The 24475-nt window shown below is 47.6% G+C and overlaps 1 protein-coding gene and 1 non-coding gene across 48 annotated transcripts in view; one reads left to right on the top strand and one right to left on the bottom strand.

Moving 5' to 3' along the window:
* Nucleotides 1-24475, bottom strand: part of CLASP1 (cytoplasmic linker associated protein 1) — a 259813-nt gene that overhangs the window by 164309 nt on the left and 71029 nt on the right. For all 47 annotated transcript variants that reach the window (XR_014829645.1, XR_014829648.1, XR_014829633.1 and 44 more), the window contains exons 3-7: nucleotides 16015-16093; nucleotides 13470-13573; nucleotides 12624-12715; nucleotides 10286-10361; nucleotides 4744-4841 (exon numbers count right to left, since the gene is read on the bottom strand). Coding sequence is in view for 28 of the 47 variants with exons in the window: in XM_084999583.1 (XP_084855709.1) it covers nucleotides 4744-4841; nucleotides 10286-10361; nucleotides 12624-12715; nucleotides 13470-13573; nucleotides 16015-16093 (449 nt within the window). In the remaining 19 variants the exon portion in view is untranslated. The remainder of the gene's footprint in view (nucleotides 1-4743; nucleotides 4842-10285; nucleotides 10362-12623; nucleotides 12716-13469; nucleotides 13574-16014; nucleotides 16094-24475) is intronic.
* Nucleotides 16647-16772, top strand: LOC146395805 (U4atac minor spliceosomal RNA). The gene has a single exon (XR_014830645.1). It is a non-coding gene; the product is annotated as a U4atac minor spliceosomal RNA (small nuclear RNA).

Here is a 24475-nt window from a genome sequence, read left to right as displayed (position 1 = left end):
GCCAGCCTATGCCACAGCCACAGCAACTTGGAATCCGAGCCTCGTCTTCAACCTACACCACAGCTCACGTCAATGCCAGATCCTTAACCCACTGAGTGAGGCAAGGGATCAAACTCTCATCTACAAGACTCCTAGTCAGGTTTGTTGACCACTGAGCCAAGAAGGGAACTCCTGTACTTTATTTTTTAATGTTTATTTTAAAGAGCTAGGAATATAAATGCTTTCATTCAGAAAGCCTTTATTTTAGGAAGCTGAACAAGAAACGCTGCTCCCTTGGAAACTTTTTGCAGATTATTTGATGTTGGGCAAAATAAAGAATTATTCTCTGGTAAATCTGCACCAGTATTTTGAAAATGAGGTATCAGGAAAAGCCGTTCTTCCTTGAATTTAATCTGTCTTTAAAAGAAAGTTAAATGTAACCATTTGATGGACTGATAAATTTCTTTTGGAGCATAAATTCTATGCTATTGAGGACCAAAAAATATAAAATATGGTACCTGAAACTAACTGTGCACAGAAGTATAACTGATTATACACAGTAGTATAGGCTCAATTAAATTTAAAAATAATTATGAAAACATGTATGCTTTACCTTAAACTTTACAAACATAACTTTTTTTTTATGGCTGTGCATATGGCAAATGGAAGTTGTCAGGCCAAAGTTTGAACTCATACCACAGGAGGGACCTGATCCACTACAATGACAACGCTGGATACTTAACCTGCTGGGCAACAAGGGAACTCCCTGAACTGTTTTTTTTTGTTTTTTTTTTTTTTTTTTGTCTTTTGTCTTTTGGTCTTTTTGTTGTTGTTGTTGTTGCTATTTCTTGGGCCACTCCCGCGGCATATGGAGGTTCCCAGGCTAGGGGTTGAATCGGAGCTGTAGCCACCGGCCTACACCAGAGCCACAGCAACTCGGGATCCGAGCCGCGTCTGCAACCTACACCACAGCTCACGGCAACGCCAGATCGTTAACCCACTGAGCAAGGGCAGGGACCGAACCCGCAACCTCATGGTTCCTAGTCGGATTCGTTAACCACTGCGCCACGACGGGAACTCCTGAACTGTATTTTTAAATATAAGGAGAGTTCCCATGGTGGCTCAGTGGTAATGAACCCAATTAGTATCCATGAGGATGCATGTTTGATCCTTGGCCTCGCTCAGTGGGTTAAGGATCCAGTGTTGCTGTGAGCTGCAGTGTAGGTCGCAGACACTACTCCATCTGGAGTGGCTGTGGCTATGGTGTAGGCTGGCAGCTACAGCTCCAATTCGACCCCAAGCCTGGGAACTTCCAAATAGAAGGGATTCTTGGCAGCATTAATTTGTTGAGCAGACTTACTTTGCATCTAGTTTTCAGTGCTCAAAAAAACACCTACAGTTACTTTAAAAGCAAGAACAGAATGAAACTACCGTATTACAGAAAAATCTGCTATATATTTGCCGTCTGTATTTTCTCAGAAGGGCGAAGGCTTCTTTGAACTGCTAAACCTTTGCATACTTCTATGACACCCTTGCCCATCTCTCTTTACTTAACCACAGTGTTAAGCATGACTGTCATAACTGTTATGTCTTCCATTAAACCAGGAGTATCTTATTTGATATTTATCTCATATTTATAGCCTGAATTTTAGCACCTAGATATAATGTTCACATGTTGATTCCTACATTCAAATGTTTCTTGCTAGGAATTTGTTGTGTTGACTGTTTTAACATGAAAAGTTTCATTAGTCATATGAATTTTGGCATGTTTCACAGGTCAGTAAATAAAATGGTATATGAATAAAAGTTTAAAAAAAGATAAAGAAAGAGAGAAGGAAGGAAGGAAGGAAGGAAAGAGAGAGAGAGGGAGGGAGGGAGGGAAAGAAAGGGAGAAAGAAAGGAAGGAAGAAAGAAAAGGGAAAGAAGGAAAGGAAGGAAGGAAGAAAGGGAGAGAGAGAGAGAAAGAAAAAAAGAAAGAGAGCTGACAGGTTGGTTCTCCAAGCACTGTGTCTGCCAGAGTTTTCCAACAATGGCTGCAAAAGACATGAGTCCACTGCCATAGGACAGTGGTCCAGAATCTTTAGGAAGGATTTTAGGTAACATGAGATAGTGGAAACTTTCATTCCTGCTCACAGAGGCCCTAACTCTGCTATAGCTTCTTTTTTAATATTTATTTTTTTTAAAAGGGGAAGGGTAATAGTATGGAAAAAAATTGTAGCTAAGAGTCTGGAAGAGAAGGTTCCAAGCCCAGTTCCGGGACCTCACTTAAAGCCAACTCTCTATGTTGGGACCCTCTGTCCACCCCTGGGTTCACTGAATCACTAGGACTCAGAGGATTCAGCACAGGGTCATACTCACAACTGTGATTATTACAGTAAAGGGACAAAGAGGAAAATCTTGGGTGAAGTCCACAGGAAACCAGACTGGAGTTTCTGTGTGGAGTCACGTGGGACGCGCTGAGTTCCCCAACAAGAAGCCATGACAGCACAGGTGGAATGCTATCCACCAGGAAAACATGTTCAAGTCAGAGTGCCAGGGTGTGTGTTTGTTTTTTTGGTGGGGTTTTTGGTTGGGGATTTTTTGGCCATGCCCACAGCATGTGGAAGTTTCCAGGCCAAGGATGGAACCCATCCCAAGCTGCTGCTGTGACACTGGATCCTTAACCCACTGAGCCACATGGGAACAACCTGAACGCCTGATTTTATGGGGCTGGTCACATAAGCAGCCTCTCCCTAAGACTTCTCCAAACGCCAGACTCCCAAAGCAAAGCAGATGAGTAGCAAAACACTGGCCAGGTGGGAAGCCCCCCAAATCCAAGTTTCCAGGCACCAGCCCAGGCCAACCTTGCAAGCAGGCCTCTGTAGGATGGGGTCAGACCTGTGGCATAGACTCTCTCCCATGCCCACCTCTTTAGATCTCAGATTCCCCATGTCACTTCCCCACTCCACCAGCCACTACAGCAACTGTCAACCATGACACATGAATCCCACCGTGGAAGATGGTCCATTCATAGCCCAGGGTCACCATGAGCTACGTGGTGACACCGTCCCTGGTGCAGGACAGGGTCTCACTGCCCACAACCTGTTTCCCCAACAATGACTGTGATGTCCCTTTTAAAGAGCCCTCCCCCTCCTGCACTGCTCTCCCTGCTCATCTGTACCCTCCCATTTCCCCTAAAAGATAGGTTGCTACTTTTTGGTCCATATTCCTTCTAAGTGTTCTGACCATATATATATATTCAAGGACCAGAGGGTTGAAGTCTATAAACTATAGGAATTAAAACACCCTGTTCCAGAGTTCCCATTGTGGCTCAGCAGGTTAAGAACCCAACTAGCATCCATGAGGACGCGGGTTCGATCCCTGGCCTCATTCGGTGGGTTAAGGATACGGCGTTGCCATGAGCTGTGATATGGGTTGCAGACATGATTTGGATCCCGTGTTGCTGTGGCTGTGCAGCTGTAGCTATAGGCCAGCAGCTGTTGCTCTAATTCGAGCCCTAGCCTGGGCACTTCCATATCCCTTAAATGCGACCCTAAACAAAACAGAAAAGTACCCCATTCCCACAGGTTACCTTTTGTAAAAAACATAAAATGTGGCTTTACTCTCATCTAATCCCCTGTCCACAGTTCTTAATCTAACAGGCGGCTTCCACCACACTCCCTGCTGACACCTGCCCCAGGGGCCGTGTATCATACTGTCTGTTAGCCTGCAGGATCTCCAGCTACACTCTACTGCTATGAAATATTTTAGGGCTAAAAAATTTTTTAAAAAAGCATAGGGGCCATGATGAGAGCAACACTGGGGTCAGATGTGACAATGACAAAAAAGGATGGCCCCTGAAGTACTCACAGAGCCCCTAAAGTAGGATAAGGGGGCCACTTCCATCACACCCAACTGAGGGCCATGGAGACAGAAGACTCCTGTATATTTCAACACTCCATCCCACATCTAGATGCCCAATACTCTGTAAGCACTTTCGGGGAACGGGATGGAGAAAATGAAAAGTCAAAAGAACAGGACTTGGGGATGAGCCCCGACTCTTCTCACTGGGAGATCACTTCCTATCTCTGAGCCTCTGCTGTTTCCATGGACACCGTGACAGGCCCAGGCAAGCTGCACCGGGAGCCCCATCCTGGTCTAGCTCCGAGGGTTTCACAGAACCTTCTCCCATGATGGAATCAGATGGGCAAAAGGTTTAGAGTTCATGTTCTGTAAGATTTCTCCATCACAGTTAAAATTAAAGATATTCAGTTGTTATTTTTAAAATTCCGAGTGCATCAGAAATGTCTGTGGACACAGGTTGCCCAGAATCTGCTAAGACTCTGATCACCTAGTGCTGGAGACTTTTACACTGAGACTAACATTCCTGACCATTTCAAAGATGTTTTCCAAAGTTATTACTTGTATATGTCTACCCAGCTCATCCTGGAAAGGCTTTATTCAAACAAATATGCTCTGAGCACCTACTATGCTAGGCACTGGGTAGATATAAAACGGAGAACCACAGCAACCAGGGGAATGGCAGACTCTTTCAATGCTTCTAAGCCCAGCATATGGCGTGGGGCCTGGCCAGATGTCTGGGTGAGAAAGTTGTGCTTCTGAACAAGTTCAATGAAAGGGGGCCCCTGACACATGATCTGGACAAGATCTCCAACCAAATATTCTTTCGATAAATTACCAGAACCAAATCAGCAGTGCAAACAAAGATGTTAACTGAGAAGGAGCAGGGGAAGAGCAGAAGAAAGGAAAAAAGTCTGAACTCACCGGGACTGTGGCAATCCTTTCTTACTGAGATCTGCCCTCACGCGTTCTCCTACATGTCTGTAAATTTCCACTAAGCTGTTTATTGCTGCATCTCGAACCTAGATGTAAAAGAAGAGATCTTACAGCTGCCCTGTGTCACACACATCCCCCCAGTGCTTCCTGCTGTGGACACAACAGGCTACACAACACCCCAAGTTTATCACCCATTTACCAAAGCAACTGTGCATATAATCCCTTGTGGACAGTGGACTAGATAGTGGCATGTTTGACAGAGTTTCGACTCAGCAGGCACAGTTCCGGGGAGCAGAAAAAATTCAGCTCCCATCCCTAGGTACATGTTAAAGTCCATTCCCCTTAGTTCTCTCCCTCCTTTAAGATGATGCCTGGAAACTAGAATTTTTAGACCATCGTTCCAAAAGAGAAAACACTACAAATAAGTGAATTCTTCTAAAAATAAAATACCATGTAAAGCATTCTGGATGTAGGTCAACTAAACAAATACTAAGTGAGCAATGAAAAAGGGCAGCACCGGGGACACAGAGCCTGTATTCAGGAAGCTCATGGTTCTAAAAGGGAGATGGGGACAAAACTCCATAAAGGCTACATTTAATACAAGGCAAGATGTCCTAAGTGTTATATATAAAGAGTACAAAGAGGAGTTCCCTGGTGGCTCAGCAGGTTAAGGATCCAGTGGTGTCACTGGTGTGGCTCAGGTGGCTGCTGCAACATGGGTTCAATCCCTGAACCAGGAACTTTCATATGCTGCAGGTGCACCAAAAAAAAAAAAAGCAAAAACAAAAACAAACAAACAAACAAAAAAAACAGTACAAAGAGCTCACACAAGTGACAGGAGGGAGTCAGCACCCAAGACCATTTTGTGGAAGAGGAAGGAAGCACTTCAACTGTGTTTGGAAACATAGCACTTTACCAGGGGAAGATGGAATGAGACAAGCTCCAAACAAGGTGACCAGCCTGAGCAAAGGCAAGAAAGCAGAGGTGCAGGGCATGGGCTCCAGGAAGAGCAAGGCAGAGGTCTGGCCCAACACAGACAGGAAAAAAGAAAGGAGCACTGCGTAAGTCTCAAGTAACAAAATGCACTTAAAAAAAATTGGATAAATTCGAAGTTCCCATCATGGCTCAGTGGTTAAAGAATCTAAGAACCATGAGGTTGCGGGTTTGATCCCTGGCCTTGCTCAGTGGGTTAAGGATCCGGCGTTGCCGTGAGCTGTGGTGTAGGCTGCAGATGTAACTCAGATCCCACGTTGCTGTGTCTCTGGTGTAGGCCAGTGGCTACAGCTCCGATTCGACCCCTGGCCTGGGAACCTCCATATGCTGCGGGAGCAGCCCAAGAAATGGCAAAAATCAATAAATAAATAAATAAATAAATAAAAATAATAGTAAATTCATTCAACAAATATTAGACTGTCTACAAGGTACCCAAATGCAGTGCTCCCCAGCCCAGGCAGGTAAGGTGGTGCATGGAGCAGGAAGGCCCCGCAAGTCCTGGCCCCATGTTTGCATGTATAAAGCACTCAACACAGTGGCTGGGGGGACATCTTTCAGACCAACAACCTGAGCCCCCTTAAATAACTACTCTTCAGGGACTTCCCTATCATGGCTCAGCGGGTTACAAACCCCACTAGTATCTATGAGGATTCAGGTTTGATCCCTGGCCTCACTCAGTGGGTTAAGAATCTGGCATTGCTGTGAGCTGTGGTATAGATCACTGATACATCTCAGATCTCATACTACTGTGGCTGTGGTATAGGCCAGGAGCTGCAGCTCCAATTCGACCCCTAGCCTGGGAACCTCCACAGGCTGCAGGTGCAGCCCTAAAAAGCAAATAAATAAATAAATAAATAACCTCCCTGCGGGCTTAGAAATCTCTCAGGTCAAAACCACCCTTGATTCAAGTTCACAGAAGAGATTTTCTGCGTACTAGGAAGCACTCTAAGCCGGCATCATCAGCAGTCCCTGGGCTTCCCAGATGCTTTCAGGCTTTAAAGCTGTGCATCAAACTCCTTAGCAAGACAGACAGTGGTCAGCAGGGAAGGCCCTGCAGACGCAGCCATACCCACCCACTCCAGGCAAGCTGAGGAGCTGTAACAATGAAGCCAGGGGTCTTCAGGCAGGTCCAGGCTTTTTCTCATCTGGCAAAGGGACTTCCTATCACATAGGTGTCTCAGCGTGCTGGCCGCCTTTGCTACAGTCCCTATCCCTGTTCTCCTTGGCAACAAGCCCAGGCTAAGCTGTGCAATCTACATCTCAAAGGAGGTGATCTGTTCTCGGCTCAGAAGGTGCAGTCCATTCCCAGAGGCTTGGCCAACACAGGGCAAGGGATGCAGCGTTCAACAGTGAGATTCCAGGGGAACTCTGTGGGAAAGCCCCTGGAAAACGCTTCTCTGCTCTTAGAAAGGGGAATGCGAGAAACTCTAATAAGCATGAGACACTGAGGGAAAAGTGAACAGGGGCTGGGTATTTAAGGACATGAGAGAATGAGTCATTCCTGAGGGACAGAAAGTGGCAATGGTACTAAGGTTACACTGGGTGGAGAGTCCTTATCTTTTACTATTTAAGAATTAAATGAAGTGATGCCTAAGATTTCCTTCAAAACAATCCAGATTTTATTTCCAAATAAAGGAGGGGGGAGGGAAAAAGATGACGGTGACCTGGGCTTGTTGATTAGCTGCCGGAGCTGGGTGGTGACCCTGGGATGTAGCAGGTCACTCTCACCACCTCCATCTAAGTTTGAGCCCTTCAACACAGAAAGGCTGAATGCAGAAGAGGGGCACAGGAGGTACCAGGCTTCCATCAGCCAGGAGTGTGGACATGTGTGTGCTAGGCCCATGAGCCGATCAGCCCAATAGAACAGGGCTAGCCAAGCCTCCCCAGCTCGGCCCTGCTTTCCAGGGTAATACCTCTTCCCTCGTGCTCTGATGATGCTGAGTTGGGTTTTCAGTTACTTTCAGTAGTCAAGACCATCCTGACCACATCACCTGCACACATGCAGACCACTCTGCAAAGCTTGAGTCCCTATGCTCAGACCAATGTCACTAGGCACGCACATCCCCTGAGGCAGGAGAGTTTGCAGAGTCAAAGGCAAGTGCCATCCATGCAAGCGGCCATGGGCAGGGCTGTGAAAACTTACCACACACACACACACACACACACACACACACGCACACACACGCACGCACACGCACACGCACGCACGCACACAGGCATACACGCCCCCATAGAGAAAGGAGAGCTGGAGGCCGGCCCCAACAGCAGGCAGTGACAGCACCCTGCAAAACACAACTGCCCTCTCTAGCCTGAGATGTAAACAGCTAAGGAGAAGAAGTCACTCCAACAGCTACGGAGCATCTACTCCATCCTCAGACCGCTGAAAGGCAGTCCCAGGACTATAAAGAGAAAAAGCAAAAGCCCTGACCCTCAAGGCCCAAAGAGAGCACATAAGACTGAAGAAAAAATTAAAATGAAGTCCAAGGGGAGGGGGGATAAATCAGGAGTTTGGAATGAACACAGACACACACTACCATATATGAAAGCGGTAGGTAACAAGGACCCACTGTATAGCACACAGAGAACTCTACTTAATACTGAATAATAACCTATATGTGAAATGAATACGAAAGAGAATGGATATGTGCATATGCAGAACTGATTCCCTTTGCTGTACACCTGAAACTACACAACATCTTAAGTCAACTATACGGCCATAAAATGAAATACAAAGTTAAGAACACAAGCACGTGCAACATGCAGACGCACCCCAGAAGGAGGGGCAACGAAAGGGACTCGTATCAGAGGAGCAAACATGAAGCCCCCTGGGTTGGGGACGTGTGCATGAGCGTGTGTGTATGCGGGCACATGCGGAGAAATCTTCCTAAGGCAGGTGTGGGCGTGTGGGCTCCTGAGGGCCCAGTGTGCAAATCTCTGGCTCTGCATACTGTCTAACCCAGATGGCTGCCAGCTGCCCACGGAGCGTCAGCTGCCCTCCGCCAACCTCAGCCCCCACAGCCCAGCGTGAATATTCACATCACCTGTAGAGCATGGGAACGAGAAACAAAGAGCCTCACCCAGCCTGGCCAGCTGGCTTTTCTGCTCTACCAAAGGAGGCCATGTGGCAGCAGTGATGGCCTTGAAACAGGACCTCTGCAAAGGATTTTTTCCCACAGAAAACAACAACAGAGACAAGACACTAAGGGGGCAAAAAGGTAAAATAATCCATTCGGTAATTTAGAATCTTTTTAAAAAGTAGCTTCAGTTATTTTTAAATTAATGTTGAACATAAGGCAAATATTAATGTTGAAGTATGATTCAGTAAGTAAAAACACCTCAAAATCACATCTCCACCGTCACATATTTTCAGTGAAGGCTGGGTAACAGAATGATCAGGAAGAACAAAGCAGTGTGAGCAAGGAGCCCATGCACACAGTCCGGCAGCAAGCACGAAGGTTCGGGAGGGACGGAGAGCAGCCAAGAAAGAGGCTGAGAGACAGCTGGAAATAAGACCAGCCGTGGGGCAAGGGATGTGAGAGATGAGAGGGGATCAGACCCTGGGGGCCCCCGGAGCTGGGCTGGGCCGGGCCGGGGACAGCACAGGGTACTTTAGCCATGAAAATGAGATGCTGTCCACCATGCAGTCGACCCCTCAACGGTGTGGGTGGGGCTGGGACACAGACCAAAATCCGCATCCACAGTGCTGCCTCCGCAGATCCAAACCACCGGGGACAGGTGGCACTTAGGGACACCACCAAAAACACTGCCCAAAAGTGGCCCTGTGTGCTCTAAACCCATGCTGTTCGAGAGTCACCTGTGCGTTTCTTCTTTAAGTTACTGTCCCTGTTTTCGGCCTCTTTACCTATCAAAGTGCTGTGCTTACCAGTTAGTGTGAGCCAAGGCTCTGGGGGTAACTGGAACTGAACTGGGGGAGAACTGGCCCTTCTGGGGCCCAGACTCAGCTCTGCAAACTGCAGGTCTCTGTGCCCAGCACCTCTTCTACCCACCCTGATGCTAAGGAAGTGGTGTTCTGGTTGTTTTGGGGGGGTTTGTTTCAATTTACATAAAACGTACACAAAATAACATGCACAGATCTCAAGAGTTCAGTCTGAAGCATTTCCATGGTTACATACACCCATGCGGCCACCACCCAAAGCACAACGTGGACAGTTTCCACCCCCACAGGCCCTGCCCGGTCCATCCCCCACCCCAGGAGGTGACCGCTACTCTTCCATCACCAATGGTCCCTCTCTCCCATGTCACTCCTGGCTGCAGAGATGGTGACCAGAGTGACATTCTCTCGGAGGCTGGCCTGGACATCACTTGATGGGCTAGTGAGACCTCACCCCAATGTGGAGAGGAGGGCAAGGTGGCCACAACACTGACCAAAGGCAGCTGATAAATGCTAACCATCTCAAACAACAACGGGAGTCCTGGAAAGATAATGCCCTACCCCCCTATCCTGCAGACACAGACATCGAAATGCATTTCGCTGTCTATAACCAAAGCTTTTTCTTTCTCATGAAAATACACTCACCTGGCTGTTTGGATCTCCAAGTAGGTTACATATATGTGGCACGATCTTGCTTAGTGTTAACGTATGTGCTCCAGAGCTGAAAACAGAAGGAGTGTTTTACTGTCGGGGAGAACAGAGGCAGAGAGCTGCCTCTCCGCCCCTCACCCCACCCGGGTTCTGGGGCCCTGTCAACACCTCACAACTTGCTCTGCCCCATCTGGTTCCAAAATCAATGCACACGCAGACAGCCCTTGCACAGAGGTCAAAACCCCAACAAGTCTTTTCCTGGCACCTGGGCTCCCTCCCACCCACCCCAATCCTTACTGCCAGGCTGAAGCCCCAGCCTCTCCCATGTCCTGCCCACCTCATATGGGCCATCATAGTGTTGCTATTTTGCCATATGATGGTTGCAACTGTGCCCAGCTCAGGGTGCTCAACTGCACAGCGTGGCACCAAGGGCCTGGAGTTCTCCCTCTGTGCGCAGTGCTCCGCCATAAAAGACGTGCAGGTAATTACTGCTCAATGGGAGTTCCCTATGTGGTGCAGTGCGTTAAGTGGCTCAGGTCACTGGGTTCAAACCCAACCGGGCGCAGCAGGTTAAAGGATCCAGCAATGCTACAGCTGCAGCTTGGATTCAATCCTTAGCCCAAGAACTTTCATATGCCACAAGTGTGGCAGAAAATCAAAAACCAAAACAAAAAAACACTTAATGAAAAGACTGTGATGAAGAGTTCCCATCATGGCTCAGGGGTTAACGAATCCCACTAGTATCGACAAGGACACGGGTTCCATCCCTGGCTTTGCTCAGCAGGATAAGGATCCGGCATTGCCGCGAGCTATGGTATAGGTCACAGACACAGCTCGGATCCTGAGTTGCTGTGGCTGTGGCATAGGCCAGCAGCTACAGCTCCAATTCAACCCAAGCCTTGGAACCTCCATAAGCCATGGGTGTAGCCCTCAAGAGACAAAAGAAAATTTAAAAATTAAATTAAATTTTTTTAAAAAAAGAGGCATTCCCGTTGTGGCTCAGTGGTAAAGAACCTATATCCATGAGGTTGCAGGTTCGCTCCCTAGCCTCACTCAGTAGGTTAAGGATCAGGCATTGTCATGAGCTGTGGTGTAGGTCGCAGACGCAGCTCAGATCCCACGTTGCTGTGGCTCTGGCGTAGGCCGGCGGCTGCAGCTCTGATTAGACCCCTAGCTTGGGATCCTCCATATGCCACAGGTGCAGCTCTAGAAAAAGACAAAAAAAAAAAAAAAACTAAAAATGAACTTCGTAAGTGACCCAGCAATTGCACTCTTGGGCTGGGACCCAAGAGAAATGAAAACTTCTGTTCATACAGAGACTGGTACATGTGTGTTCCTAACAGCTTTATTCATAATAGCCAAAAACTGGGACTTCCTGTGTAGCTCACAACATAACAGCCAAAAACTGCTATCATTTAAATGCCCTCCAACAGGCAAATGTAAACTATGACACGTCTATATCAGGGAATTCTACTCAGCAATAAAAAGAAAGGAACTACCCGGAGCTCCCTGGTGATTCCGCAGGTTAAGGACCTGGCATTGTCTCTGCTGTGGTGCGAGTTCAGTTCCTGGCCTGGGAACTTCTACATGCTGTGGCCTTGGCCAAATACAAATTTTAAAAAATTAAAAGTTTTTTTAAAAAAGGAACTACCAGAGTTCCTGTTGTGGCACAGCAGAAAAGAATCTGACTAGGAACCATGAGGTTGTGGGTTTGATCCCTGGCCTGGCTCAGTGGGCTAAGGATCCGGCATTGCCATGAGCTGTGGTATAGGTCGCAGGTGCAGCTCGGATCCTGTGCTGCTGTGGCTGTGGTATAGGCTGGCGGCTACAGTTCCAATTGGACCCCTAGCCTGGGAACCTCCATGTGCCGCGGGTGTGGCCCTTTTTAGGCAACATCATCAAGGAAATTATGCAGAGTGAAAAAGAGTCTGAGTCTCAAAGAGTTACACTCTGTGTGATTCCATTTGTATAACATTCTTGAATTAATAAAATTACAGAGCTGGAGAACAGATGAGCAGTGGCCAGGAGTTAGGGTCTGGCTAGCGAGGAGCAGCATGAGGTCACCTGGGGAGAAGGGCACATGTGCACTTGTATGTGGTGGCTAGTCACCCAGAGCTGCACTGGTGGCAGTGCATGTGTGTCACTGGAGGACTGTGGATGGGGTCAATCCTGACTTCCTGGTACTAACCCTGAACTAGAGACATGAGATGGGGGGGCCCCATCTCCCAGGACATGCTCTACGACTTCCTGTTAATACACAGTGATCTCAAAATTAAGAGTTTAATACAAAAAAGCTCAGCCAAGAAGACCCTCAGGCCCCCTCCAGACTTACGCATTGAGTGTGGCGACAAGGCAGAGACATGTGCCCTCCCGGGTGCGGAAATTCTTGTGCTTGAAGCCTCCCAGCATCCGGTCCCACACGTACTGCAGGCGGCAAAGGACAGGAGAGGAGAGCAGGCTCCTGCAGCCTCCACCCAACAGGGCCAGCAGAGGAGGAGCCTCTCGGCAGGGGCCAAGTCGGCCCCCACCCCCAGCAGCCCACTCACCCCTCCCCCGAGAACTTACTGAAAACTGGGGGCTTAGGTCTGCATATCAAGCTAAAAATGTTCAAAACACATCCGTTTGTATAACTGCATGTAATTCTCCCAGCAACCCTGAAAGGGAGGTATAGCTGTCCCCATTTTATGGGTGAGGAAAGATTAAGACTTGCCAAGATGCTCTGCTCTCTTCGCTCTCAGCCTGGGACACCGGTACCCACCTCGCCCACAAGCCAAACCCCAGTCTAGGTTCCCCCTTCCCTGGGAAGCCTTTTCCTGATCCTTCCCCACATCACCCCCCCCCAAACAACAGACATTTGAAGCCCATAAGACAGGGCTGAGTCCCCCTGTCTGTCCATCCCCACAGCCCCAGCTCACCAGCAAGAGGGAGCAGGGTTCCAGCTAGGCCTCTGACTGCCTGACAGCAGAGCGGATTATGTAAAAGAGCTAAAGATTGAACCAAGTGCTCAATACCCACGAGTGTTTTCAACGTATACCCTTCTCTGTTTCTTACTTATTTAACCATCCTTTACGGGGGTGGGAGGGGACCTGATGAAAGGCCATGGAATTTTCCTCTGAAACCCACTGACCTTCTGCAGGAACACACAGGCCAGTGGGCCGAAGACACCCTCCCCCCTTACCTGGGGATTAGCAGCCTGATCCATGATCTTTAGCAGCAGAGTCTGGTCTTGCTCCCTCACGGAGTCTTTAGCATCTCCCAGTCTGTCTATTAAACTTGGCAGCACTGGAAATGAAAATGCAAATTGATCAAACGAAAATCTATTTGGGGGGCCTACAGTCCCCAACTGCCTTTATGTCAATTAACAAGATATTTCAAAATTCTGACCTAAATGATGCACATCATTCTAAACCCACCAAAGCCAATAATTCTGCCCTTCCTGCTCAAATCCACAGGAGCTACTCTAGGAACTCCCAAGAACCCTTTGCACAGACACGCCATCCGTCTTCTTCCTCTCACCACCTTCCTCCAGGCAGCTTCTAACTAACTTTTAAACTGCTGAAACGTCATTAAAATGGGTGTCAGTGTGGAGTTCCCGTCATGGCACAGCAGAAACGAATCCGACTAGGAACCATAAGGTTGCAGGTTAAATCCCTGGCCTCGTTCAGTGGGTTGAGGATCTGGCGTTGCTGTGAGCTGTGGTGTAGGTCAAAGATGAGGCTCAGATCTGGCATGCAGTGGCTGTGGCGTAGGCCAGCAGCTATAGCTCCGATTCGACCCCTAGCCTGGGAACCTCCATATGCCTCGGGTACGTCCCTAAAAAGACAAAATTTAAAAAAAAAAAAAAAAAAATTGGAGCCGGTGGAAGACCTTTGGCAGTAAAGAGTCGACACAAAAAGAAATGCAGGTGAGGGGGGCTCCAGTGCATCTGCCTGGGGGGAGAAGGAACAGGTACTTAAGGCTTATTCAGTTTTGGTTTTGTTTTGTTTTTTTTTGTGTGGGGGGGGTGTCTTACTTTTTTAGGGTGCATCTGTAGCATATGAAAGTTCCTAGGCTATGGGTCGAGTCCAAGCTGCAGCTGCCGGCCCATGAGCCTAGTCTACGATCTATACACCACAGCTCACTGCAACACAGGATCCTTAAGCCACTGAGCAAGCCTAGGGATCAAACTCACAGCCTCATGGATATTAGTCGGGTCTGTTACTGCTGAGCCACAATGGGAACTCCCTCAATCAGTTGTTTTTTGTTTGTTTTTGTTTTTTTGTGGGTTTTTTTTGCTTTTTAGGGCCCCACCCATGGCATATAGAAGTTCCCAGGCTAGGGGTCAAATCAGAACTATAACTGCCGGCCTACGCCACAGCCACAGCAACATGGGATCTGAACTGTGTCTGCAACCTACACCACACTCACAGCAACACAAATCCCAAATCACTAAGCATGGTCAGGGATTGATCCCTCAATCAGTTTTGAATGGACTTGAAACCAAACTATCTCATGAGATAGACTGCTGCTCAAGCCCTCCCTCCATATCACGGGGTGGGGGGTGGGGGTGGGGGTGGGCTGGGGGTAGGCCATCCTCGCTGCTTCAAGGGCACCCAGATATCAGAGGTCAGTTTACGCTGCATCCTCTAAGATTCCATAAACATTTCTTTTACAAGAGTTAGCCCTGAATAATCCAGCTAATTTCGGAGGAAAATAGAATAGTATTAGAATCAAAAAGTGAGGGGGATTTTTATTTGTCGCTGGACAGCCTGTGCCAGAGTAGGAAGAGTGCCTGACTTTATCTAAAGATGCACACTACCCAGAGAGTTAACCGAATAGAACAAGTCTATGCGCACCCACTGAAATGGAGAAATTCTATAAGGAAATATTGCACAAACAGAGCTGCTTAATATTTATACTGTCATGGATGTCCAGACATCAGGAATTAAATCATCTCTTAATGTATGAAACCTGCAGATATTTTTATTTCATTTTACCAACTTAGGGTTTTTCCTTCAAAATGAGTGATGATTTACCACACACTTGTAATGACATTTACAACCAAAGTGAAAACAATCACACCAACAATAATCTGGAAAGGACATCCGGTCTCCAGAGTTCTCAAAGAAACTCAAAGTCAAATCTGAAAAAAAGGACAGACTGAACTTCTTTGCAGAACAGATGCTGACTCACAGACTTTGAAAAACTTATGGTCTCCGGAGGAGACAGTTTGGGGGGTGGGGGGATGTGCTTGGGTTGTGGGATGGAAATCCTGTGAAACTGGATTGTGATAATCATTATACAACTACAGATGTGATAAATTCATTGAGTAATAAAAAAAAATAGAAACTCAAAGTCAAGAGTTAGGGACAGGCACCACAGTGTGAGAGCTAACGGGCAAAAGAAATAGAAGTAATAGTTTGTAACTAGAGCAGAAAGGTGGAAGAGACCAGCAGAAAGGTGTGGAAAGCCGGGAGGGCGCCAGGAGGCGTGGTGAGGCGGCGGGTGGGGCGCCCAGTAGGTGAGGGAGGGCGGCGGTGCAGCCCTGGCATCTAAAGATGCAGGAGCGGCGTGGGCTGGCCAGGGGCGGGGGCTGGAGGGTAAGACAGGGGAGGAGGCGGAGTCGGGGATGGAGGGGAAAGCTGGGGAACCCGCAGGAGGGACAAGGGTAGAGGCTGGAGCAGAAGGCTGAGGAGCGGGACGTGGAGGCTAGAGAGGAAAGCCCACGCCCGCCTGCAGCTCACCTGTGCCGATCTGCGCCTTGAAGCGATCCTGCAGCCGGGTGACCAGCGCGGATAGGATGTCCATGCCCAGAAGAGCCACCTGCAACGGGAAACAGCGGGCACGCGTCAGCTGCCGGTCCGGGGCGCCCCCGCCTGCCGAACCCCGGACCCCCCCCAGCACTGCTGGCTCAGACGCATCCCGAGGGCCTGAGAACGCGCGCCCACAGGCATGGTAAAATTGGGCGTCATGAGGAGAACTGCTATTGCCCAAGGGGGCTGTTAATGCCTCGAATATGTAATAGTCGGTGACAAGACCCGAATCAACCACCACTGCGGCAGCAGAACTACGTCCCGGCCGCCATCTGACAAGGGCGTGAGCGCGCGCGGCCCTGCCCCCTGTCAGCCCCGCCCCGGCAGGAGCACGTATGCAAATAAGCTCAATACCGGCGCGTGGCCTTATGGGTAACACTGAGCGGTCTCTTTGCGACCTTCAAAGCCCCAGAAAACGAGGAGCAGGTGGTTTGCTCGGGGAGCTGTGATCAACAGAGGTACAACAGCTACTAGGCGACTGGGGCGGGACGTCCGGATTAGTCACCACAAGCAAACCTGGTATTGGTGCTTGGAGCTCCCGGCGCGAACGGCGCCGTCATTCAACCATCCTTTTCTTGGGGTTGCGCTACTGTCCAATGAACGCATAGTGAGGGCAGTACTGCTAACGCCTAAACAACACACCCGCACCGGTTAGAGCTCTGCTTTATCTTGGTGCAATTTTTGGAAAAAAGATGAAACCTCTTTTCCACTACTTTTTAGTTCAAAGGTAATAACGAAGAGAAACTAGTCTTGTGTCATTTTGGTTACGCTACTAACCTGTAGAGGGTGCTCCCGCTCGCTGTAGCTTTCAACATGTCAATTAATGGAGACCCAACATTTCAGTAACTTCCCCTATGATTTCAGATTTGGAATAATCCACTAAAGGTAAATTAAAATAACCCTTCCGATAGGAAGCACGTTTGCACTGCACAATATATTAAACACGGTTCCAAACGACCTCAGCACAAACCAGTTATAGTCAGAAGAAACTCTGAATCTTGCATCAGGCTGACGTTAGTTTCACGGCTCATAAAAGCAAAAACTATCGGCTTTTCTACTTAGCCTTAAAATCCACTGCTTCAAAACTGAGAAATCAAAACTGGACCAGTTATCACCAGAATACAAAACTACCCTTGCAAGAGACTGACCATTTGAAGATATTGAAAAACGTAAATTTTTAAAAATTTTCTAAAGAGAGCACTGGTTTGTGACAAGTTTTATTTTTAGTCTGTAATGATATAAAACACTGAAATAATAACATGTGAGCCACAGAGGTTTAGGTATTCTTTCCCAAGAGGAGAGCACCGAAGTGGGGGGCGGAGGGTGACTGTAGTAGCGCAGAAAAACCTGACAATATCACCTCAACCAGGTGATCACAGTCAACACATTGGTAGTATGTATGCTTCTAATGTGATTAAAGTGGCATTTTAGGTCTATGATCGTTCACCTAAAAAACCCAAAGGCCCGTTTAACCATGAGAAGAATATCAAATTGCAATAGAAGGGTCATCCTAACACTAACTGGTACACATCAAAAACAGGAAGTCAGAAATTGTCACAGCCAAGGGGAGCCTAAGAGACACAACAATTAAATGGATGGGATCCTGGAATTGATAATGGGTAACAGTTAAAAATTAAGACCTGAATAAACTATGGACTTTAGTTAATAATAATCAGTACTGGTTTACTGATTTTAACAAATACACCTTCCCAGTGTTAGATGCGTACATCACAGGGTGCCTGCGTGTGGGATACACGGGGGACTCGGTACTATCTTTGCAATTTTCTGTAAATCCAAAACTGTTCTAAAAATTTAAGTTTATTTTTTAAAAAGAGCAGCCTATCAATTACTTGGAACTGGATTTTCTCTGACAAAACCCTAAGCATCAGCGTGGCTGCACCACTGTTCGGGGTGGGAGTATCATTCATCACATAAAGAGTACTTTTTAGCTCCCCTGCATTCCTTCCCAATTCACTTAAGGCTGAAGGGGGCTGTGGTCTTTGTAGATGTGACAACCTGTGTCGGTCACCCACCTGTGAAACTTGAGGAAAAGAGACTCTGAGCTTTTTCAGGATGGGGGTTACTAGCAAGTCTGACCAGGGCAGGCCTGGCTAAACCCTGGACACTACTGGTCCCCAGAAGCTCACCTAGATGGGCTGCAGGCATCCAGAGACCGCCCAGGAAGACGAGGCTGATGGATGCAGAACTGGACAGGAGGCCAGAACACGGCCCCAGGTGCCTGCACAGCAGTAGAAACAGCTAGACCTATAGGCCTGTCTAGTCGTGCTCAGTCGCAGCCACACAGGGGTGGGTGAGGACCACCACTACGAATGTTTATCTTCACAGCTCAGGCCCTTCTCCCAGGTCCCCACTTCCCTACCAAAGAAAGAGATCTATGGATCAAGCCATTGCCCAGACATCACTCTAATTAGGAGCCGTGAAGCCTCTCTGAGCCTCAGTTTCCTGGCCTGTAAAATGGAGAAACGGTAACAGCTACCCCATAGGTCACTGTGTGTATGTAAAGCACTTGGAGTAGTGCCTGGTGTGGGCCAGGCCACCCATGTGCTGGCTATGAGTACCAGGCCCCTGTCGCTGCCATCACCAGAAGCAAGGGATACTGCTTCCTGATCAGTGGGTGCCATGGCTGTGACTCCTGGGGCCTGGCAGCAACCGGCTGACAGAGGTAGCTTCCAGAGAGGGTTACACCGCCGAGGCCTGCTAAGCTTTGGGGAACTGGCCTCACACCAAAGGAAGAGGGGAGGCAGCTGCTAAAGGGCCTCAGAGTCCTGAACACCGTGGTGCAGCTACTGGAGAGCTGGAATGTAAAAGGGGAGTGACAGAGCCCTGTGCCCACCCTGGGGAAGCAGGCTGGGAGAGAGGGGGCAGAGGCAGAGCAGGGTCAGGCACATCCCCCACACCCACACTCACTGCCTGAGTTTTCACTAAGACCTCAACTCTTCATGACCCTTGAGCACCTTCTCCTCCAACAATTCTATTTGATTTCCTGAGTTTACGCCCGTGTCCCCAGCTAAACTCCTGGAATGTAAGAGATACCATGCCTTGTACTTCCCTGAAATGTCCATAATGCACAGCACAACAGTGGTTTCTTGTAAGTGATCAATAAAGCCCTGCTCTGGTGACTAGGAATGAATTCGTTTGGAACACATATGCTCTCAAGGTCCACCACCGTTCCCTTATCCTATGACTTTAAAACAGTTTTTTGTTTGTTTGTTTATTTGTTTGGTCTTCTTAGGGCTGCACTCGTGGCATATGGAGGTTCCCAGGCTAGGGGTCGAATCAGAGTTATAGCTTCAGGCCTACACCACAGCCGCTGCAACAGGAGATCCGAGCCACGTCTGCAGCTTACACCACAGCTCCTGGCAACACGGGATCCTTAACCCACTGAACGAGGCCAGAGATTGAACCTGCGTCTTCATGGATCCTAGTCAGATTCATTTCTGCTGCGCCACCGTGAGAACTCCCTAAAACAGGTATTTTTAAAAGGAGGCTGGCTGGAGTTCCTGTCGTGGCTCGGTGGTTAATGAATCCGACTAGGAACCATGAGGTTGCGGGTTCCATCCCTGGCCTTGCTCAGTGGGTTAAGGATCCGGCGTTGCCGTGAGCTGTGGTGTAGGTCGCAGAAGAGGCTCGGATCCCAAGTTGCTGTGGCTGTGGCGCAGGCCGGCGGCTACAGCTCCAATTCGACCCCTAGCCTGGGAACCTCCATATACCATGGGTGCGGCCATTAAAAAGACAAAAAAATAAAATAAAAAAATTAAAAAAATAAAAGGAGGCTGGCTAAGTAATTCAGACCACCCCTCACACTGAAAACAACTACAAATGCTAGATATAATGCAAAAGAACATTTGCTTGGAAACATCAGAGAACTAAGAAGACTTACAGAAGAACTCCCAGGTCACAAAACAAGGAAACTAAAATCCAGAGAGAGGAGCTTGCAGGAAATGGTCTCCTCTGGTCCTAGGGCCACTTAAACACCAGGATGGGGAAACCAAGATAGTGAGGATGACTCTGAACAACCACCTGGCTCTAGAACATCCACCCCAGAGCCCTCAGAGACCAGTGGCAACGCCTCGGGTTGGAAATCCAAATAGCTATACATTTGGAGAGTGAAATGGGAAAAAAAAAGGCTTCCGCATGTACTGCAGACCAGTTTCCAAGAATCTAGGTGACCCAGAAAAGATAGCAATCCCTGACAGCAGCTGGAAATGATCTTATTAAATTGCTGGTGCCATAAAGCTCCTGGCAGATAAAAACAAAAGTCATTACTGTTCAGACAGAGCATCATCCCAATCTAGTCCTCAACCTACATCAGTAAACAATTCTCAAATACAATGTCCAAAACACAAGCAAAGATAACCAGGCACACGGGATGGCTACAAATGAAAACCAGCAGAAACAAAGATCCATACAAGCTACACACAGAAGAATAATTAGAAACAGATGTTAAAATAGCAATTCTTACTACATATAAGATGGTGAGATACATGATTAAAACTGGGGAGAGAGAAATGACTACTTTTGAAAAGTAACACATTTTCAAAAAGAACCAAACAATACAATGTCCAAAATTAAGTACTTGATGGATGGGCTAAAAAAGACACTGAAGAGGAAGGAATTCCCTGGTTTTGCAGCAAGGGATCCAGCATTGTCACTGCTGTGGCTCAAGTCTGTTCCCTGGCCAGGGAATTTCCGTATGCTGCAGATGTAGCCAAAACAAACAAAAAAGAGAGAGAATTTAAAAGGAATCTAAGTCTGTAGAAAAATTCCAGATTGAGAGACAAAAGGATGGGAAATTCAAAAGTGTAAGAGACTAAACAATCAATGAATCAATCAATGAAAATCACACTCAACAATACAGACCTCCTAATAATGAGTGAAAAGGCCAGACACAAAGTACACACACGTGTACTGTATCAATCCAACAACAAGCGAACATAAACTATAATTTCAATGGTCATAGTTAGGTGATGAAACTGATAAGAAAAGCATCAAAGTGATCACCATACAAGTCAGGAGAATGGCGACTTTGGGGGGTGCTGGCAGTGTTTTATTTACTGTCCAGAGTCACAATTAAACAGCTGTTAGCTTTATAACAACTCATTAAACTGTGCCTTTGCACTTTGTAAACTTTGTACTTTGCATTTTCCAGAGTTCACAATTTTCTCTAAGGCTTTAAAAACTGGAAAAGTGGGAGTGACCATGGGCTACTGGACCTTTAAGTCTCTGACAAGTGGCTTGGACTCCGTCTCTGCCTAACTCACTTGCCAGACTACAAGTAAAAACATCAAAATGGACCCAGCCACCGTTCTCTTCCCATGGTATGACATCTGCTCAATGATCAAAGAAAGAAATACTAAATCTTTTTCCCCAAAAAACATCCATAAGGGACAAGCTGGGTTGGACAAACACATCCTTTCTTGAGCCCCAGACAACTGGGGTAAAAATACTATTCCGCACTCATATATCGTACTTTATTGTGGTTAAGGCGCTTCTGGATGAATCTGAATAATTTCACAATAACCCGAGATGTGAAACACATTGCCCTTATTTTGCAAAGGAAGACAATTTTAAAAGAGGTCAAGAGACTTACTCAAGATCATAAATTTTGGGAGTTCCTGTCGTGGCGCAGTGGTTAACGAATCTGACTAGGAACCATAAGGTTGCGGGTTTGGTCTCTGCCCTTGCTCAGTGGGTTAATGATCCGGTGTTGCCGTGAGCTGTGGTGTAGGTTGCAGACGCGGCTCAGATCCGGAGCTGCTGTGGCTGTGGTGTAGGCCGGCGGCTACAGCTCCAATTAGACCCCTAGCCTGGGAACCTCCATATGCCGTGGGTGTGGCCCAAAAAAAAAATATATAAAAAAAAAAAAAGATCATAAATTTTGGATAGTGGCTGAATAGGAAATAAACCCAGGCCTCCTGATTTCATCAAGGCCATTGTCAGTGAAGCAAAATCATAATATCACAAAAGAACACCTTTCCGTTCCTCTCACCTCTGTCACTTGCTAAAGACACATGGCTTCACCTCTCTGTCAACACCAGATGAAGCTGGTCTCTGATGCTCTGATAACAGCCAACAGGGAGAAGCCCAAGGGTGCAGTGAACACAGATGTGGGATTGAACCCAGCACCACCACAGTGACACCCCGACTGAGCTGCTCAACCTCCAAGCTGCAGACGCTTCATCAGTAAAAGCAGGATAATAACACATTTGCTGCAGAGAGCACACAGGAGCGTTAAGAGTTTTAGCAAAGTGCCTGGCATACAGTAGGCACTCTTTATGTTCCCTTTATGCTCCCTTCTTTATGAGAGCAGCACTTTCAAAAAAACAAAAACGAAAAAGCATGGCTTGCTGAGGAGAGAAGAACAAGCTCCAAAGAAGAAAGTGCAGGCTCCTGAAATCTTACCACCAACCACAACCCTGTCCATTCGGACAACTGGCCCTTAAGACACCTCAGCAGGCACGCATGTGCATGGGTGTGTGTGTAAGTGAATTTTACATAAACAAGCTCAGACGCCTGCTTGGAAATCGGCCCAAGTCAATTAACACAGACGCCTGTCCCATTTTCAGCAGCTGTATGCATCCTGTTGTAACTACTGGAATCAAGCCGCCACCCCCACTGACGGTCATGATTTTAAACAACACTTCCACACGCATGCTCTGATCTCCTGAGGACGAGTTCCAACAAAGAACACACACTGGACGCTTGATGAGCATGATTTTACCCAAATGCGCTGGGTGCTCTCTGGGGCTACACGCTGCTGACAGAAATACGTTTTGTAGTACTTTCAAAAGGCTCTGAATTGCTACCTTATTAAATAAGAAGGAAATTAATTAGTACTCTTACAATGCCAAGAACTAGAGCACAACACAAACACTCCAAAAAAACATGACAAAGTCGGCGACCTTGTGTTCACATGTGAGATGAGAGACACACGAATTCGCCCGAACTTGCTGTCCTTTAAGCAGACGCCAGGGAGTCCTGGGACCCTCATCCCAAACGATGCCCCTGGACAGACTGCTTTTTAAGCTCCTCTTCTGGAACAGCCTCCACAGTTTTTGAGCCACAAAAGTCTGCTGAAATGTAAGTAATTAATATTAGATTAATGGGATTCATGAGGGGAGAGGCTTGTGTCCTGCTGTTACCCATATACAAGGTTTGACCATCACAAAGGAGTTGGGAGGAGTTCCCGTCGTGGCTCAGTGGTTAACAAATCTGACTAGGAACCAAGAGGTTGCGGATTCGATCCCTGGCCTTGCTCAGTGGGTTAAGGATTCGGTGTTGCCGTGAGCTGTGGTGTAGGCTTGTCGGCTACAGCTCCGATTCGACCCCTAGCCTGGGAACCTGGATATGCCGCGGGAACAGCCCTAGAAAAGGCAAACAAAATTAATTAATTAAAAAAACAAAACAAAGGAGTCAGGAGTCACCCCTCCTCACACTAGTCCATTTACACACAGCACCGACAGCCACCCAGGCCAGAAGGCTGGCTGGGAGCACAGCGACAGGCAGTTAATGACCTGTGTTTAAAGATCTAGACCAGCCCAACAGAAAGTTCCGCAGCAAGAGGAATGTTCCAGATGGGCGCTGTCCAAATCAGTAACCACTCACCACAGGTGGCTACAGAGCAAGTGAGATGTGGCTCCTGTGAAAGGGAAAAACAGTTTTCAATTTTGCTTAAAGCATGAAGTTACTTAATGTAACTTTCAACAGCCAGGTGAGGCTTGCAGCGACCATGCTGGGACAGCACAGCCTGGCCTCAAGCTGGCAGCCCGGGGGCCAGGGGACTGTGGAAACTGAGCTCCGGGGAAGCTCTGCTCACGTGACAGCTGGTGAGCATGAAGGCTGGTATGGCCAGATCTCTAGTGTTTAAACACAGCAACTTTGTGAATGAACTTAAAGGACTGGTGAGCCCAGGGAAACATTTTGTGGGTTGAATCTGCCAAAAAAGCCCTAAATCTGCAACCTCCCTGATCCAGATATATCTCATAAACACGAGATCAGGCAACAAAACAGTCACGGCTGTCCCAGGGATCAGAGACCCAAGTTTTCCACTGGCCAGTTAGCTTTTTTTTTTTTTTGTCTTTTTAGAGCCACATCCGCAGCATATGAAAGTTCCCAGGCTTGGGGTCCAATCCAGAGCTGTAGCTGCCGACCTACACCACAGAAACACGGGATCTGAGCCACATCTGCGACCTACACCACATCTCACGGCAACGCTGGATCCTTCACCCACTGAGCAAGGCCAGGGATTGAACCGGCAACCTCATGGTTCCTAGTTAACCACTGAGCCACAACAGGAACTCCCCCAGATGGCTTTTAAAATTCTCTCAATACACTTCTAAGCAGACCTACCCACTCCTCTATTCCAGCAACA

This window comes from Sus scrofa, chromosome 15, assembly GCF_054392235.1.
Source record: "Sus scrofa isolate SSC_HxYL_T2T_F1_AM1 chromosome 15, Sscrofa_HxYL_maternal_Yorkshire_Landrace_v2.0, whole genome shotgun sequence".
Taxonomy (NCBI): Eukaryota; Metazoa; Chordata; class Mammalia; order Artiodactyla; family Suidae; genus Sus; species Sus scrofa.
This window is presented reverse-complemented; position numbering and strand designations above follow the sequence as displayed.